Source organism: Natator depressus, chromosome 7 (genome assembly GCF_965152275.1).
Source record: "Natator depressus isolate rNatDep1 chromosome 7, rNatDep2.hap1, whole genome shotgun sequence".
In the NCBI taxonomy this organism is placed as follows: Eukaryota; Metazoa; Chordata; order Testudines; family Cheloniidae; genus Natator; species Natator depressus.
In genome coordinates this window covers 37,053,604-37,070,076 of record NC_134240.1, presented here as the reverse complement: position 1 = coordinate 37,070,076, position 16,473 = coordinate 37,053,604, and the positions used below count along the sequence as shown (strand labels likewise).

Here is a 16,473-nt window from a genome sequence, read left to right as displayed (position 1 = left end):
TTCTGTAGAATTATCAACTTAATCCACGACTGAAACTACTCTGCCCAGGTATCCCCTCCAATTACGGTACTCACATATTAGAACTGAGCTAAACCAAACATGCCATACCAACATCTTTATTAAACCAATTTTAGATTAATAATTTCACTTAGCCATTACTATAGTTTACAGTCTTACAAATGCTGTTAAATTGCAAGAAAGCAAAGGCATGAAGAAAAATACCTACTCTTCCCCTCAAACAAAATCGTCTGCACCAGGAACTGGGAGAAGCATTCAAGCTGTTGTTCTAATACAAAGCAATGAGAAATAAAGAAAAGAACAGAGGAAGTAGTAAAAAATAATAGTTTTCAGTTGCTAAGATGAATGAATAAAAGAACAGAAACGATCAGGAACTTGAGGAAAGAAAAAGCAGCTTTATTCATTAGCTCTGTGCAGGTCATATTTTTCTCTCTATTAAGTATAGTTTTAAACTACTGAGAGAATATTAATGCCCACATTTTTGAAAACTACTTTATTAAAAACCAATCTTTTCCATTCAATTACTGCGTGAAACACCTTCCAGAGATTATGTAAAAAGCTATTTGTTTCTGGAAGACTGCACATTTACATTACTTCATTCACAACCCTTTAAGATATTAAAAAGGTGGGAAGGGAGAAAGACTGGCATCTCATCATCACAGTATATGAAACACAAACATGACACTGTATCCGTCAAAGCACTGTGTACTACACAATTATTAGGGAAGCCCCATAAAGCCCAGCTTGAACACAGCCTCTGCTCCAAAAAGAGCTCAGAAGCTCTGCCATACAGGCATCTTTCCCCAGCTGTAGAGTCCAAAGGTGCTCAGAAGATAAGCTCCCTCATGAGCCCTTTTGGAGGCATGCCAGAGAGGAACCAAAGGCAGCAAGCCTTTCTGTGTATCTTACAATCTCTGCAGCTAGGGATGTGTCCTGAGAAGTTCCAAAATCTGTTAGAATAAAGGCTCTGGTTGGTAGGAACTGTGCAGGTCATGCTCCTCTTCCTGCAAGCCTCCCCCGACCCCCAGTGAGTTTTAACATTAATAGTACCTAATAGCAACTAGAGCACCTGTTTCAGGCTTGACTGCACTGCCAATCTACAAAAAGAATAGAAGTCTGAAAGCAAGTTGCAGGAGGGTGAATCTCAGCTGTGCTGAAACTTACCACCTAATTCTAGGGTCCTTAATACTAAGTATAGATCTAATGGGCTGCATAGCACAAGAGGCATTGCCTTTAATATTCATTCTTTGCAACTGGCATGCAGATATGCACCACCATCTGATTGATTTATCAATTTGCTTGTGAGTTTATGTTTTTTAAATGGCAAAGAACACATTCCAAAGGACCGAACAGTAAGCATCTGTGTAACAAATCTGGTCTTGCTCTTGCGCAGTAAGAGTGATCTGTTAAACTTCTGAACATTAGGCTCCAACAATTTTCTGTAAAGCAGCACAAAACCTGTTAAAAATTTTAGCAAAGGTGAGAGGCTGCAAGCATGAAAGATAAGATACTTAAATCTCTAGACAGACGTTGCTCACCCTGGGCTTTCACCACTTACCAAACTAAGGGAAGATGTTAAGAAGAAAATAACAACATGATTAAAACACTGGTTAAATAACCAGTAGTAGTTTCAGATGAGCTCTACACAATTTCTTATTCAGCATATTACCTCAATTATCCTGTTGTCTACAGGCATGGTAGTGCTGACCATATGGACATTCGGGGTGGATGTAGATCTCTGTCTTTGGGACAGGGAGCCCTCAGAGGAAGGATTTGATGTGTTGAATGTGAAGGCATGAGGCGTAGAATATCTGTGCTGGGAACTGAAATGAGGAGAGGGGAAAAATAAGTCACAGTTCATTTTTCTTTCTATACTAGTTGTAAATTACTGTATAGCATCTTGCCTAAAAACAAAGACACACAGAATCCAGGAAGTTTAGTCAGCAAATAGTACTAACCCTATTTAGCCAGTTGGATCTTGCCCAGTTTAATTTAGGAACAAAATCAAAGGGTTTTAAAGCAAGATTTTAACAGTTGGCAATACATGCCTGGCACATTCAGCAGCAGTCTGTGGTATTTTTGCCATTATTTAATTTGTTACTCCTCATTTCAACTCCTGCCAACTCATATTTAACCAATTGTTAAAATACTAGCTCAGTTAGAATTAATTCCGATCTGTGAAATTTAAGCAAGATCCTTCTTTCAAGCCTAGTCAATTTTTAGGAGTTTAAAAAATAGTTTATTTGCTATGAAAATTATAGTTTGGGAAGGGGGAGTAGATTGCTCGGACTGTTCAACTGATCACGCAGAACAGCTTACGAGGAAGTCATGAAACCTAATACCAGCTAAAAGGAGCTCAATACAGTTCTATGGAAATCAAACAACAGTGGTTAAATAAAGAATGTAATTTGTCTAACATATGGCCAAGTACTGGATTACAGCTGAAGCAAAGAATTACCGATCAGGACTAAAGGCCAACCAAATCCTGTTTACCTTAATCACATAAATAGCCAGATTGAAGTAACTAACTATTTACAAAAGATGACAAGGATGCATCCCTAATTCATTTGCTATTACCTGGCTTGCAAGTGGGATAGGAGGTCAAGAAGGAATGAGTTACTACTGCAGATCCCCCAAAAGAAAATGTTTCAAGTTAACATGCTGGGATCACAGAAATGGGCTTGCACCACTCCTGAAAAGACAGTCTTGTCAGGAGGAAGCTGAGGGGCATGCACTTCTGGCCTGGCCTAACCTCATCAGCCTCCAATACTGCAGGGAAAGGGACCCAAGCCTGAAGTAAGGGTCAGAGGACATGCTGCATGGAAGGAGAATAATATGCATTTAGCATCTAAATCCACACAAATTTTCTTTAATTTTCAGAATTTCAAGAGTAGTATGTTTTTTTTAACCTATTATACACCTTGTTTCCTTTTTAAACCCCTCTACTTAGGTTAAACCAGGGGTTCTCAAACAGGGCGTCAGGACCCCTCAGGGGGTCGTGAGGTTATTACATGGGGGGTCATAAGCTGTCAGCCCCCACCCCAGACCCCGCTTTGCATCCAACATTTATAATGGTGTTAAATATATTTAAAAGTGTGTTTAATTTATAAGGGGGGGGTCACACTCAGAGGCTTGCTATGTGAAAGGGGTCACCAATACAAAAGTTTGAGAATCACTGGGTTAAACTAAGAATATGCAGTAGTATCAAAACTGATGGTGTTTTAAAAATTTCTATATATGACTCATGCAAAACAAATGAATCATCCATTTTCACACATGTACTACATGACTAGTTGTGCTCTAATGGGGCTATTGGCACAAGACTGTCTGAAGGAACTTATATTCTACAGCATATTACTTTTTGATACTGATATTGTTAAAAGACAATAGTCTCAAATATTTAAAAAAAAATCCCCACACCTTTAATGATCTGATTTAAAACCTCAAGACTAAAAATTCAAAGCCAGCAACCTCAAGTGCAAGTGTTTCTTAATCCTAGGAACTGTAGAAAAGGGGGATATTACACACCTTATTTACAATCTCTATATGCAAAAAGATATTAGCATTTCAGCCTTAAAACTGAAGTGATATTGTTTTAGTGCATTCTGTCCATCATCAGTATTACATGATCATTCCATTTTATTAAAACTATACTTCCCAAAACAAAAAGTAGTGGAAATAGCTTACCTAACAGGCATCCGGGAGACAGACTCACGCATCCGTCGCATTGTCAAGGGAGGTAGTGCAGGGACACCACTGTCACTGATATTTGAATTAGGGAACAATCTGAAATATCAACAAAAAGAATTAAGTAAATACTACAATACATCCTGATCAATGCTACAAAAAAGGGTATGATTATAGGTTCCTATTTTTGTGTTATGGTTGATTTCTATCATGCAAGATATTAGATTTATCCGTATTTATATGCAGTTTGTTTTCCTACTCTGTCTTTAAGCTTATGGTGTGCTCTATGACAAATAAACCTTTATACATTCTTACAGACCTAATGATTTTTTTCAAGTGTTACTTCTAAATTAAACTTTGGTATTAGCCTTTCCTGGCATGACATTCAACACCAAACTGCTAGTGCAAAGGAAGGTTTGGAAGTTAGCTCTGAATCCTACAATTTATCCTACACTATTTGGGCTGCTCTACATTAGAAAGTGTGTACCTACGCAACTAAATTTAGTTAAAATAATATAAACTACTAATGTAGATTACTTGAACCATTTTATTCATTTAAAAGGTTTAATTGCATCTGCATTAGGATTCTGCAGCAGTATAATTAAATTTATTTTATTTATTTATAATTAAATTTGATTTAGTTACACTGGTGCAGCTTCCTAATATGAAACAAGGATAACATTTTCAAAAACCCCTTAGTGACTTAGGCCATATCTACACTTAAGTTTACAGCAGCACAGCTGTACCAAATACAGCTGTGCCGCTCTAAGAGTGCTTGTGTAACTGCGTTATGCCAATGGGAGAGAGCTCCCCTGTCGACATAATAAAACCGGCTCAATGAAACCACACCCCTGAGCGACAAAAGTTTTGCTGACATAAGGACTACAGTAGACATGGCCTTAGAAGCCTAAATTTCATTGAGTTTCAAAAGGACTATGGGATCTGGGGTAAAATTTTCAAAAGCCCCATAATACCAATAGTACTCTATGTCAAAAGGGTTAATTTTTCCCTGAGGCCAAGTCTACACTACCCGCCGGATTAGCGGGTAGTGATCAATCTATCGGGGATTGATTTATCGTGTACAGTGTAGACGTGATAAATCGATCCCCGATTGCTCTGCTGTCGACTCCGGAACTCCACCAGGGCGAGAGGAGGAAGCGGAGTTGATGGGGAAGCAGTGGCCGTCGATCCCGTGCCGCAAGGACGCGAAGTAACTGATTCTAAGTCGATCTAAGATACGTTGACTTCAGCTACGCCATTCTCATAGCTGAAGTTGCGTATCTTAGATCGATCCCCCACCCCCAGTGTAGACCAGGCCTGAGACAAAAATGAGTTGTACAAGCAACTCTTGCATACTTCCATGTTGAATGAACTTTGAGGTGACATTACAGAAATTAGCTGGACATTTGCCATGTCTGGGTCTGCTTGTCCCAGAATATTTTACAAAAAGAGCCTAATATACTTCATGGCAATAGTCCTATTGCATAAACTGGCTGGGAGCAGATACTGATGGTTATTTCATCACGTCAATACACAAATCTTTTTACATATTACACTGCTCAACAATTCATAACGCTCACTGATATTAAGACTGAGTCTGAGATTCTTCAGTCACAGAGACTGTTAGTATTAGTAATTAAAAGCTCTTACAAGAGTTGCCTGATATTGCTCCAGTCCACACACATGGTTGGGACTTTAGTGCTGCAGTGTTCATGGAATTTGTAGCCACACGTCTGACACCGGAACCCATTTAGCAGGAACTTCTGGCATATGTCACAGAAGGCAAGCTTTAGAAATGTCTTCCGAGCCTAAAACACAAGTTAAATGATTAAAATGTGTGTACACACACTCATACCCCCCCTTGTGGTACCAGCTCTGTCAAGTGGCTTGGATGAATACCTAAGGATCTAGCAAAAATTAACTGTAAAATCATGAATGAAAACTTTTTATAAAACTGCTCCAAACCAAATATTGAACTTAACACTACACTTCAGAAAGTCTGTGGATTTGTGCTGTTACAATTATGGATATTTTGTAGACATTTAGTGAGCTCTTTACCTAGCTATTTAATCCTGAAATTTAAGTGTATCCTTGCAAGATTCAGAGCACCATCTTGTTTCCAATAAGGTGCTTGGGAGTTTTGACATTGACTTCAATGAAGGAAGTTTTAGACTCCTAATGTAAAGCACCAATCACTTCACCTTGGACTTTTTTTTTTTTTAAACAGTTATAGAATTGTGTGTATATAAGTAATCAATATGTTATGCACAAAAGAATGCTATTTAATAGTTATATTCCTTATGGCAAATTTCTTTTTAGGTGAACTTCCGTGTTTTTAAACATCTTGACATCTCTTTACCAAGACTTTTGGGAAGCAAGGCATACAACAGTCCTTTCCCCCACAATGTACAATAAAGGCAGGATCCAAATCTAAAAGATTTTACACTTTCTGTTCTGCCTGGTCACAAACAAGTCCGCTTGTGGTCTACCGCAGACAGAACAATGGATCAAATAAATGGGGCATCGTTATGTCAATCATAACCTTTCCAACTGACAATCTGCTAAAAAAAATTGTTAGCCCTGCCTGATGTATCAGAAGGGTTTCAGTCTTTATCCAATATCCCTACAGAAAAATCTTGACAGAGAAGATTGGAATGAAGTTGCCCATCAGTTTAGATAATGCATGGTCATATTGTGAAAAAATGTGGCCTTATTCCGTCTTGATAGAAGGAAGAAAGGCCTTGTGAGCTAACCTTATTGCTCTCCCCTCCCACACAATTAAATGTAGCCTGGCCTTCTTTTGCTTCTAAGCACCATAGACTTAGAGTTGACATAGATCAGAACTCCAACCCTGCTTGGATATATCTGTTGCCTTATCTCTATTGAGTATTGACTGGATCCCAAGCAAAGGAATCCCACAGCATGCTGTTGGGAAGAAACTATAATCAAAGAGAGAGTCTCACCTCCTGAGAGAACAAAATTCTGTCAAATTGTGAACATAGCCTCATACACAGCCTGGCAAAGAGATGTTATGAATTTGCAGGACATCAACATGCTTAACACCCTGAAAAAAGCAACCAGCCTCTATAACAGATTCTATAAGTGGGTTCATCATTGATTTTTTTGACCGAAGGATCCAGACTCCAAATGCAAGTCATTTTCAGAACCTGAACCACCTTCCAAGAAGGCCATATCCTTGGAAGCACGTGCACATATAGATACACAGTTAAACCCAGGTGACGAAGACCATCAGTCACCAGAGACAGGCATTTCATGAATATGCTTAGGACTACTGCTAGCCCAAAAAGCAACACCTTATTCTAGCAACAATCATTGTCCAGCTGATACCTTCAAAACAAGTGAACATGCGTGCCAAAGAAACCATGAATACTTTCTCTTTGCATAAGTGGTGCGAATTTTACTGAATATGTAAGAGAAATTATTCAATTTTCTGAAATAAAAGACTAAGGTGAAGACATCCATTCTGTTTTGGGATTAGAAAATACTGTCAACTGGAGTGTAAAGAAAATTCTGCTTCTGATCATCTGTCAGGTTGTTATTTCATTACTACTATTGTAAATGAAAGAGGGCATTGCCACATGTTCTAGGCCAGGTCTGAAAAAAATTACTGAGATTAGGGGACTAATACCTGTAAATAATCTGGGGTTGTTGTTGTCATTCTGGTTTTATTAATTAATAAATTAATAGTATTTTATTGGGAGAGAATACTATAGCATCAAGATCTAAAGTTGCTTCCCGTGTTTAGGAAGTCAACTGAACCTGCATTCAAAATACAGAAGAAAACTAAACTTACAAAGTTGTGTGTTGTAAGTGGAACATGATCAAGGAAATCTACTTGCAGTTCCTCTCCAATCAAGGAGGCAGCATCTGTATTCCAATCTAAGCGTGCTTTTTTGCTAAAAAGGAAAAAAAACTGAGAAGTGAGAATAATTAGGTCTATTCAATAATGTAAATTGTAATACATGCTCCTATAACAGATTCATAGATATTTAGGTCAGAAGGGACCATTATGATCATCTAGTCTGACCTCCTGCACAACGCAGGCCACAGAATTTCACCCACTACTCCTGCAAAAAACCTCACACCTATATCTGTGCTATTGAAGTCCTCAAATCGTAGTTTAAAGACTTCAAGGAGCAGAGAATCCTCCAGCAAGTGACCCGTGCCCCATGCTACAGAGGAAGGTGAAAAACCTCCAGGGCCTCTTCCAATCTGCCCTGGAGGAAAATTCCTTCCCGACCCTGAATATGGCGATCAGCTAAACCCTGAGCATATGGGCAAGATTCATCAGCCAGATGAAAACAAATACAACCAATCTCTTAGAATTAATGGTATTTCAGTGTTTTGTTTTAAAAAAAAAAACAGAATTGTAAGTGATTTCCAATTTTTCAGCAATAGCAGTTTAAATACCTTACATGGGTTGTCATATATTTTGATGATTGTTTTTATAAGATAAAAGGCATCCAGGTGTTATGGTGATGGGCACCGTAGAAATCTCTTTATAAACAAATGTACCAAATTATGAATGGCAAGTTTAGTGATATAGAAACCATATTATGTGCTTGAGCTCCAAAGTTACTTGAGATCTCAATATAGACTCAGTTACACAGAGATGAATACCCACAAATGACTGTCTCATGATTGTGGCTTCAAAAAGCATTGAGCCCAAGTCTTCCGATGTGTGAAGTTAATACATTAACTCAACGAGATACCTTCACACTCTCAGCTTGTAAAATAATCATTTGGCATTTAATAGCAGCACCCCCCAGCCCTACAAAATGCAAAGGAATACCTGAGATGAGACTCAAATCCATAACATTTTAAAATTTCCACAGGAATTTATAACATTAAAATTGAATACAAGGATCCTTATTTGAGAGAATCAAGCATGTATAATGCTGAAGTATGTATCTTCAACTGCAGGAAGAAAATATTGTGTGTTCAAATTTGAACACAATCTAGCTAGATTAGAGTGATATAAAGAAGTCTGTAAAAAGCAGCTAACTCAGATTTTTCCTTCTTCAGTTTTGAAATAGAAGTGCAGACATATTTCATGGTGTATATAAAATCCTTACCATTATTCCTGAGGGAATTCTGCACCAAAAAATTAAAAATTCTTTGCCAAAAAATAAAAATTCTGCACACATTTTAAAATTCTGCAAATTTTATTTGACAATAAATAAATGTAGAGGCTCCAGCACGGCAGTGGGGAGCACTGGCCACATGGAGGTGGGAGATCACCCTGCAAAACCCCTTGCCCTCCTGGGACACGGATTTGGTGGTGAGGCTGCACCCAACCCTGACACAGCACAAAGGCTGGCCCTGCCCCAGAAACACCCCAGGGCCCTGTCCCTCTGTGCCAGGCACACCAGGTGTGGGTAGACAGGCTTAGTCCGGCAAGATCCAAATGTGGAGGGGCTTAGTGGGGGGAATCCAGGTGTGGGGTGAGAGGGTTCTGTGTGGGACAATCTGGGTGCGGGTGGATCACTGGGGGGTTCGGGGGGGGGGGGGGGGATCTGAATGCACAGGAGCTCGTTGGGGGTTACTACAGCGAGGGGAGGTTTCTGGGGGTTGGTCTGACCCAGCCCTGGCTGCTCCTTGCAGGGAAAAGAAAATCCCGTCCTCCCCTGCCCCCAGACCATCTGGGACTAGCAGCTGAGCCTGGCACAGGGTAGGAGTCATCGGTCAGGGTCTCGCCAGGGCCCCCCCACCCACTGTGGTGATTTACCTCTCCACCGGCTGCTCCAGGCACCCAAAATGATGTGCCCACACTCCTGGGGAGGGACACATAACAGCTCTTGAGGCTTCCCTTTGCTTCCCCATCAGAAAGTAATTTTTCTGCAGGGAAGCAAAAAAATCTGCGCATATACAGTGGTGTAGAAATCCCCCAGGAGTATGAGCATTTAAATAAGACTAATATTTAATTTCTTACATCATTTCAGCATGCTTAAGGCATGGCTTTTTGAATAAGACATCTGAGAAGAGCAAAGAAAGCATGAAGAGAGTCTTCACAGCCAAGTTAGACTTCTAAAAATGGGGGAAGAAACCACAGTTTCTGCTAGTTTAAAACCAGGATTTGAAAAATCCAACAGAATGTTAAAACTGTTTCTCTGATTTAGTACACAGCTTCTTACCCTTTTTGTTCATTAAAAAGTCGAAAAACTGCACAGCATTCTGGCTGCAGACCTCTGACTTTGAGCGCCTTCATAAGACAATCATGTAGGGTCATCCCATTCCGCACATTTACCTGTGAACAAGAGCCAATTTAAAACTCTAATGAGGACATAAAAGGGTTTAAAATACCATTTTTCTGATCTTCATATTCTACACAAGACTAGACACATCACATTCTACACATCACTACAGTGAAACTAGACTTAGTAGCACTTTTATTAATAGAGTTTGAAATTTCAAAAAAGTGTGCCTAACATGCCACACTGATGACATGCACAAGCATTTCTAGGAGCAATGCTAAAACAGATTAATAAGAGATACTATTTCCTTCAGAATTTAACGGAACAAATCCATCCAAAAATCCATCCAATATAGCTTTCCCTAGAAAACAAATGAGCCTTACATCATGCCCTTAATGTAAACACATTTGGAGCTCTCAGATCAATGTGTGAAGGAGCAGTGAACTCAATCATCCTGCCACCAGAACAGTTCCCAAACTTTCAAATCCAGGAACTGAGTGAAACTGAAAGTACCTTAGCTGATTTGAGGTGGTGTGACAATGGAGAGACAAAGGCAGTCTCTTAAGTAGCCAGATCCCAAACCATACATACAGGGCTTATTAAGATCAAACACCACACAGAATGGCACCCAAAAGCAAATCAGCAGCCAATGCGGATAGCTGATATTGCTGCTTTCTCATTGGTTGCAACTTCAGAATGGTCTTCTAATGCAGCTCCCATAGAATGCATTGTCAAATCTCGATATGATAAAGACATGGGTAACTGTGGCAAGGTCTCCCTTCAAACTGAAAGGCTGTAAGTCTGATCAGATGTACATAGCAGTGCTTTTTGGCCATCAGTGCTACCTTATGATCCAGAAGCATCTCCAGTTGTGAACCTCCTTAACAAATGGTATATTCACCCCCATTTAAAAGGGGAAACCTCCCTAAATGTTTAAGAACAAACTACCATGCTTAGTGGAAATTATGGTTGCATCATGTGCATCAACTTCTGGGCTTCTGTAAGAATTTAAAACTTCAAGATAAAGAAAAGTTATCCTTCCATACAAAAAAATTTCATTATAATAGTTATTTTGCTTTCTAGGACGGTCAGCAGAAAGTAAGAGGAAGTTAAGACACTGTTTGCTTCATTCGTTTGCCTTGACATTAAAGGAAGTGAAATGTAAGGTTGAATGTTTGAATCTACACGCCCATGAGCACATTGGACAAGTTTGTGATGTCTTATGCTCAACTGGATGGTATTTCTCTGTTTGGATGTAATATATAACTTTTTAATGCTGCATCCTTACCACTTGATTTACAATAGACTCAAGAATTATGCCTGTATGACCCTTTGGCTCAACATGCCACTTGATCTTGACCAAAGGAGAAGCCAAAATGAAGGCAGATGATACAGGTTTTATGTATGGCATTCTGAGTTTGTCAGTATCTCCTCATCAGTTTTGGAAGGAGGTATTTTGGTGATTGCCACAATCACTTTATTGTAACAGTTTGCTATATTTACTGTGGCTAGTTTGTTTTTCATACCAACAAAAATTGTTCTGGATATTCCTTTATTATGAGAGAAGGCCGCCTTAGATTTAAGAAAAAAATTCTGCTTGCTTAACATAAGAACTATCAAACATATTTCTTTTTCCCCTAGGAAACACTGGCAGTAGTTGGGCTTGGAATGTGATGTTTGAACCGGAGGTTGAAATTTGAGTTACAGCTCTCCCAGCCTAAGTCTCATCCTTTCCTCCTGTTCAAGTTTCTACCTCCAGCTATGATGTCACATTCCAGGTCCTCCACAGGAAAAGCAGTAAGTCAGGACCAGATATTCCTAACGTAGAAGCAGAAAAAAGCTTTTCAGAAAATGTTTGAGGCAGTTATATAGATCAAAGGATCCATTCCACTCTTTAAAAAAAGAAAAAAACAAAAAACAAAACACCACACACTTGCTTTACAGTTCACTTTTGAAGGTTTGTCTACAAAAGTTAACTTGTGGTATACAACAATGGACTTGCTGGGACTTAATGTTTTGGCTCATGGCATGCTGTCTTAACAGGCCAGACAGGCATATTTTCTGTCACACCCACAGTAATATATCAACTTGAGTCAGGAAATTTTGTTGCAGTTTACTGTTTTTATGCTAGACAGAATGTTTTATACTTGACACATATGCAGACAGAAATGATAGCACTGTGAGTGGGTGGATGGCATTATGTTGAGTGAAGGGACAAAACATGAATTAGGATTTCAAGCAATGGATAAGAGTTTTAGCATATTATTGGAATGCTCCGCTTGGAACAAAGACCAAGCAATGTTTAGGTTCAATCTATCTTCAATATATTTCATTGTAGGGATCCATGTTGAAGCAACCTGTGACAAAATCATTATATATTTGAGTTCACATAGGCTAGGATAGTTCTGCAACAGTACTGTAAATTAGGTTAGCCCCCTACTGTAATCTCTTGCCATTAAATATTTGAATGTAATCTACACATGTATATTGTAGAACACTGCATCAGAATAAGATGCTATATTTTAAAATATAGCCTTTAGGATTAATGGACTAACAATGACTTTCCTAAACATAGACCAACCTTCCAGTTTTATTTAACATTTCTGTTGCCACATATATATTAACAATAGTAAAAGTCTATAATATCTCATAGGATGCTTCAGCACTCCCTTCTTTTGGAGGCGTGTAGTGTACGTACATGCACAGTCCCCCTACCGCAGGTAAAAATAGCAGTATAGACTGTGAGGCATTGCTTAGGTGAGTAAACTACAGATACACCTGAAGTAGACTCAAATACACATCCTACATGGATCTCTAATCACCCAAGCCGTCCCTCCCAGTCTACATTGCTATTTTTAGCCATGTAGCGTCCCACTGCCTCCCTGCTTCTGAAGCCTTTCCCCTCTGCAGGAAAAACTCTGGCACCAGGGAAAGGCTCCAGCACCTCCCTGCTGCTAGAGCCCTTCCCTGCCACAAGATAAGGCTCTGGCAGAGGTGAAGCCTTTCCCTGCTGCCTCCTCCCAGCCAGAGCTTTTCCTCGCCAGAGTGAAAGGCTCCGGCAGCACGCAGCTGCTGAAGCTTTCCCTGCTGCCTCCCCTCTGCCAGAGCCTTTCACTGACACGTGTAGCTACATACTGCAGTGTGGATGTGGTACACTTTTGACTGCTGCATGTAGCTACACTTACACTACACAGCGTTGCCAGTAGAGCATAATGTAGAGGTAGCCATACATGAGGCTTGTGTAGACTTACCACTGTGCGCTGCTTGTTAGGCAAGAAAACCCGAATGGTATTACTAGTCTTAGACGTATCTGAGAGCTTGCCATCATCAGAAGCTCGGCGTTGATAGCCAAACTGCTGAACAATAGTAGGTGAAATACAGTTTGATCCATCAAAGACAGAATCCTTGAATCCAAAACCATTACTGATGGTCTTCCAAGCTCCCTGAATGTGCTCCATTGATACAGGCTAAGGAACAGCAAAATCTGAAATGAAGTACAGGCAAAAGAAATTACAATGTTCTCAGATATTAAGATAAATCTGTAAGCAAATTCAGTAAAAGACCAAACAATGTAATAAATAATACCACCTTATGCTTTTATATAGTATTTTTCATCAGTAGATCTCAAGTGCTTTACAACCATGGTATCATGCCCTAGTTATACTGTAAAATTATACAAACAACATTTATGCAGAATGCTATTGTCCGTGTTTTATTACAACAGACAAACTCATAAAAATGTAGTTACAGCAATCTCAGCTAAGTTTATTTGTGTAGATCTCCATAAATACAGATGTGTGCACACATTCCTGTGAATCTTGAAAGCAACACGTTCGGTGCACACTTACATTTCTGATGGAATTTTTCCTTTCCAAGTTGAAGTATACTTTCCTCACTCGTGGCTAAGTACATGCTAAGTTTGAAACTAAAAGGTCTGAGTTAAAGTATAAATATATTTAAAGTGTGAAGTCTTTTTTCTGTTCAGTTTTTTTTAAGTCATCATCAAGCTTTCCAAAAACTGGGAAGTAACAAAATTAAGCCCATACATTCCCCCCCCCAAAAAAGATGAGCAAAGAGTATCTGAAGACAGGGCTCTACAATTACACAATGCAAGCTTTTTAAGTATATTTACCTAGCCAAGTTACAGTAAGAGAGATTATTGCTAAATAAATCTTTGACAATTATCTATATTCCTGATCTTAATATTCTTTATACACACAAAACTATGTTAAAAAATTAAGATTGCAAAGTCAAGCACCCAAAAGCTAGGAAATACTAGAATTAAGGCTGTCTGTGCAACCTTAATTCAGCCCTCTTATACATATGCATTATGACAGTCTAATTATATGATCACACTTTTTTCCCCCCAAAGGATCCCTGTCTCATTCGGTACATAAAATGGACAGTTCTCACTTCATGAGCAGTTATTTAATAATTTGTTTTATCTTCACAGTTCAACGTGTGGCCCTAAAACTTACTTACTGCACATTATTTAAACTCTGTTCTGAAGGCAGAATTACTAATTTTCTCATGGGCTTTACGATGGATCACTATTTATGAGTACTCAGCATTATTTAACTTCAAAGCACAGCTCCCCCCACTGACGTCAGTTGCAGCTGTGAGTGCTCAGTCCTTCTACAAATCAGACCCCAGGATCTCAAGTAAGTATCCAGAAATTGAAGAATGCATGATTACAGATGTGTGAAAAATTTGGTTTAAGTGACTTGCCTAGCATCACATCGAAACTCTGTGGCAGAGGATAGGATAGAATCTAGTTTTCCATGGCAGCATTTAACTGCCTGCATGAGACCATCCTCTCACTTTAAGCAATTTCCTGCTCATGCACTACCACGTCTTCCAACTTCTGCAACTAATGAAGTAGGAGTCCTACAGACAACAGCCTCCATCACTATACTACCTTGATTCATCCCCAGAGCAGGTCCATCTGTGCAGTGACTTAGGCCAGGGTCCTGTGGAAAAAACAGTATGTGATCATGTAAAGACCATATCATAATAAATATATAGAAGGAGGATGAATTAAAGTTACATAGGCAACCATAAATCTGGCATTTCCTAACTTCTGTGTGCTCAACTTTGCAACCTTAATAATGTTTTATTAATGTTTTAATAATGTTTTATTAATAGGGGAGTGGGGGGATGGAAGAGAAGAGGTTCTGTGTGTAATTTTCCAGACTTTTAAAGAGCAAACAGGGAAAAAAATTCAATCACATGGCATCATACTGACACCTATATGAGTTATCAGCAGAGCTGGAAACTTTAGATGCACTGGACAGACCTCTACCACTTGGGCTAATAGAATAAGTGATAGCAGTAATAGGTTGTCATCCTCTATGTGGACCAGCACTAGAGGCTGATAAGACACTTTGCTAGTGGGTTTCACAGGTATTTACTGACAGCAGAGGAATGATGAAACTCAGAAATCTGGGGTTCCATTTCAGGCTCTGGAGGAGAGTGTTCTCTAGAGGTCAGATACTCTTCTGCCTGTTGACACCAAGTCCTGTCACTTCCAATCTGTCCAAGTACCATTCCTATCTCTTCCCCACCCCTGCCTCCCAGTCCAAGTCTCCATCTCCACTTCTCAGGCTTCTCATCCCCCAATCCCAAACTCCTTGTCAAGCCAGTCTCATTTCCCCCCTCCCAGATCCTCATTCATTCTCTCACTCCCCTTGCAGGTTCCAGCTGCCCCCAGATCTGTCCCCCTCTCTCCTTGTCTCAGGGCTTGTCTACACTTACCAAGGGAACTACGAGCAACGATCGATGCATCAGTCAATTTAGCTAAACCCTGGCTAAAGACCCACTAAATCGACCACAGATTGCTCTCTTGTTGACTCCTGTACTCCACCGGATCGAGAACAGTAGGGGGAGTCAACGGGAGAGCGTCTCCCGTAGACATTGCATAGTGTGGACCCCGCAGTAAGTAGGTCTAAGCTACATCTATTTAAGTTACGCTATTCACGCAACTCAAATTGTGTAGCTTAGATTCAATTTCCCCTGTAGTGTAGACAAGGCCTCAGTAGCCCCCCTCCCTGGCTGCTTGACCCAGTCTCATTGCCAAGTTTTTTCCTGGCTCCATGTCTTTTATCATCACCTCCCAGCCCCATTCCCTGACACACTGGTCTTCGGTCCCAGTCTCCTTCTCCTCCCACCAAGCTCTTTGTCTGATCTGTGTTTCCCTCTCCCACACCAGTTCCCAGTCCGAATTTTCTTGCCCAACCAGCCCACCCCCCCTCTGGCTCTCAAACCCAGTCTCCTTATCCAACCAGCAGTTTTCCCCCCACACTCCAGCTCGCACTTATAGTTTCTCTCTAGTCCCAGTCTCACCAGAATCCTTGTCCCAATCTACTCCCCTTCTTCCCCGGTCTCCTTTTATCCCCTCAGGTTTCAAGTCAGACAACTTCTTCCTCCATGCTCCTAGGTGGCAGCAGAGTGATAATCAGAGTAGAGAAAAGACAGTTTCTCAGTTCCAGTACCCAGGTCATAGCTACTGGAAGCTACAACTACAGGAAAAGTTCAGTTTTGCCCCCTTAGCCCT

General features: G+C 40.0%; 1 protein-coding gene across 5 annotated transcripts in view; it reads right to left on the bottom strand.

Annotated features, from left to right (window-relative positions):
* The window catches only part of RAF1 (Raf-1 proto-oncogene, serine/threonine kinase), a 92,614-nt gene that overhangs the window by 47,047 nt on the left and 29,094 nt on the right, over positions 1-16,473 (bottom strand). For 4 of the 5 annotated variants that reach the window (XM_074958149.1, XM_074958148.1, XM_074958151.1 and 1 more), the window contains 7 exons: positions 13,172-13,404; positions 9,861-9,973; positions 7,520-7,622; positions 5,356-5,513; positions 3,706-3,804; positions 1,688-1,841; positions 227-286 (listed from right to left, as the gene is read on the bottom strand). In XM_074958149.1, coding sequence (XP_074814250.1) covers positions 227-286; positions 1,688-1,841; positions 3,706-3,804; positions 5,356-5,513; positions 7,520-7,622; positions 9,861-9,973; positions 13,172-13,378 — 894 coding nt within the window. In that variant the 5' untranslated portion in view covers positions 13,379-13,404. The remainder of the gene's footprint in view (positions 1-226; positions 287-1,687; positions 1,842-3,705; positions 3,805-5,355; positions 5,514-7,519; positions 7,623-9,860; positions 9,974-13,171; positions 13,405-16,473) is intronic. The other variant, XM_074958152.1, reaches the window with a different exon arrangement.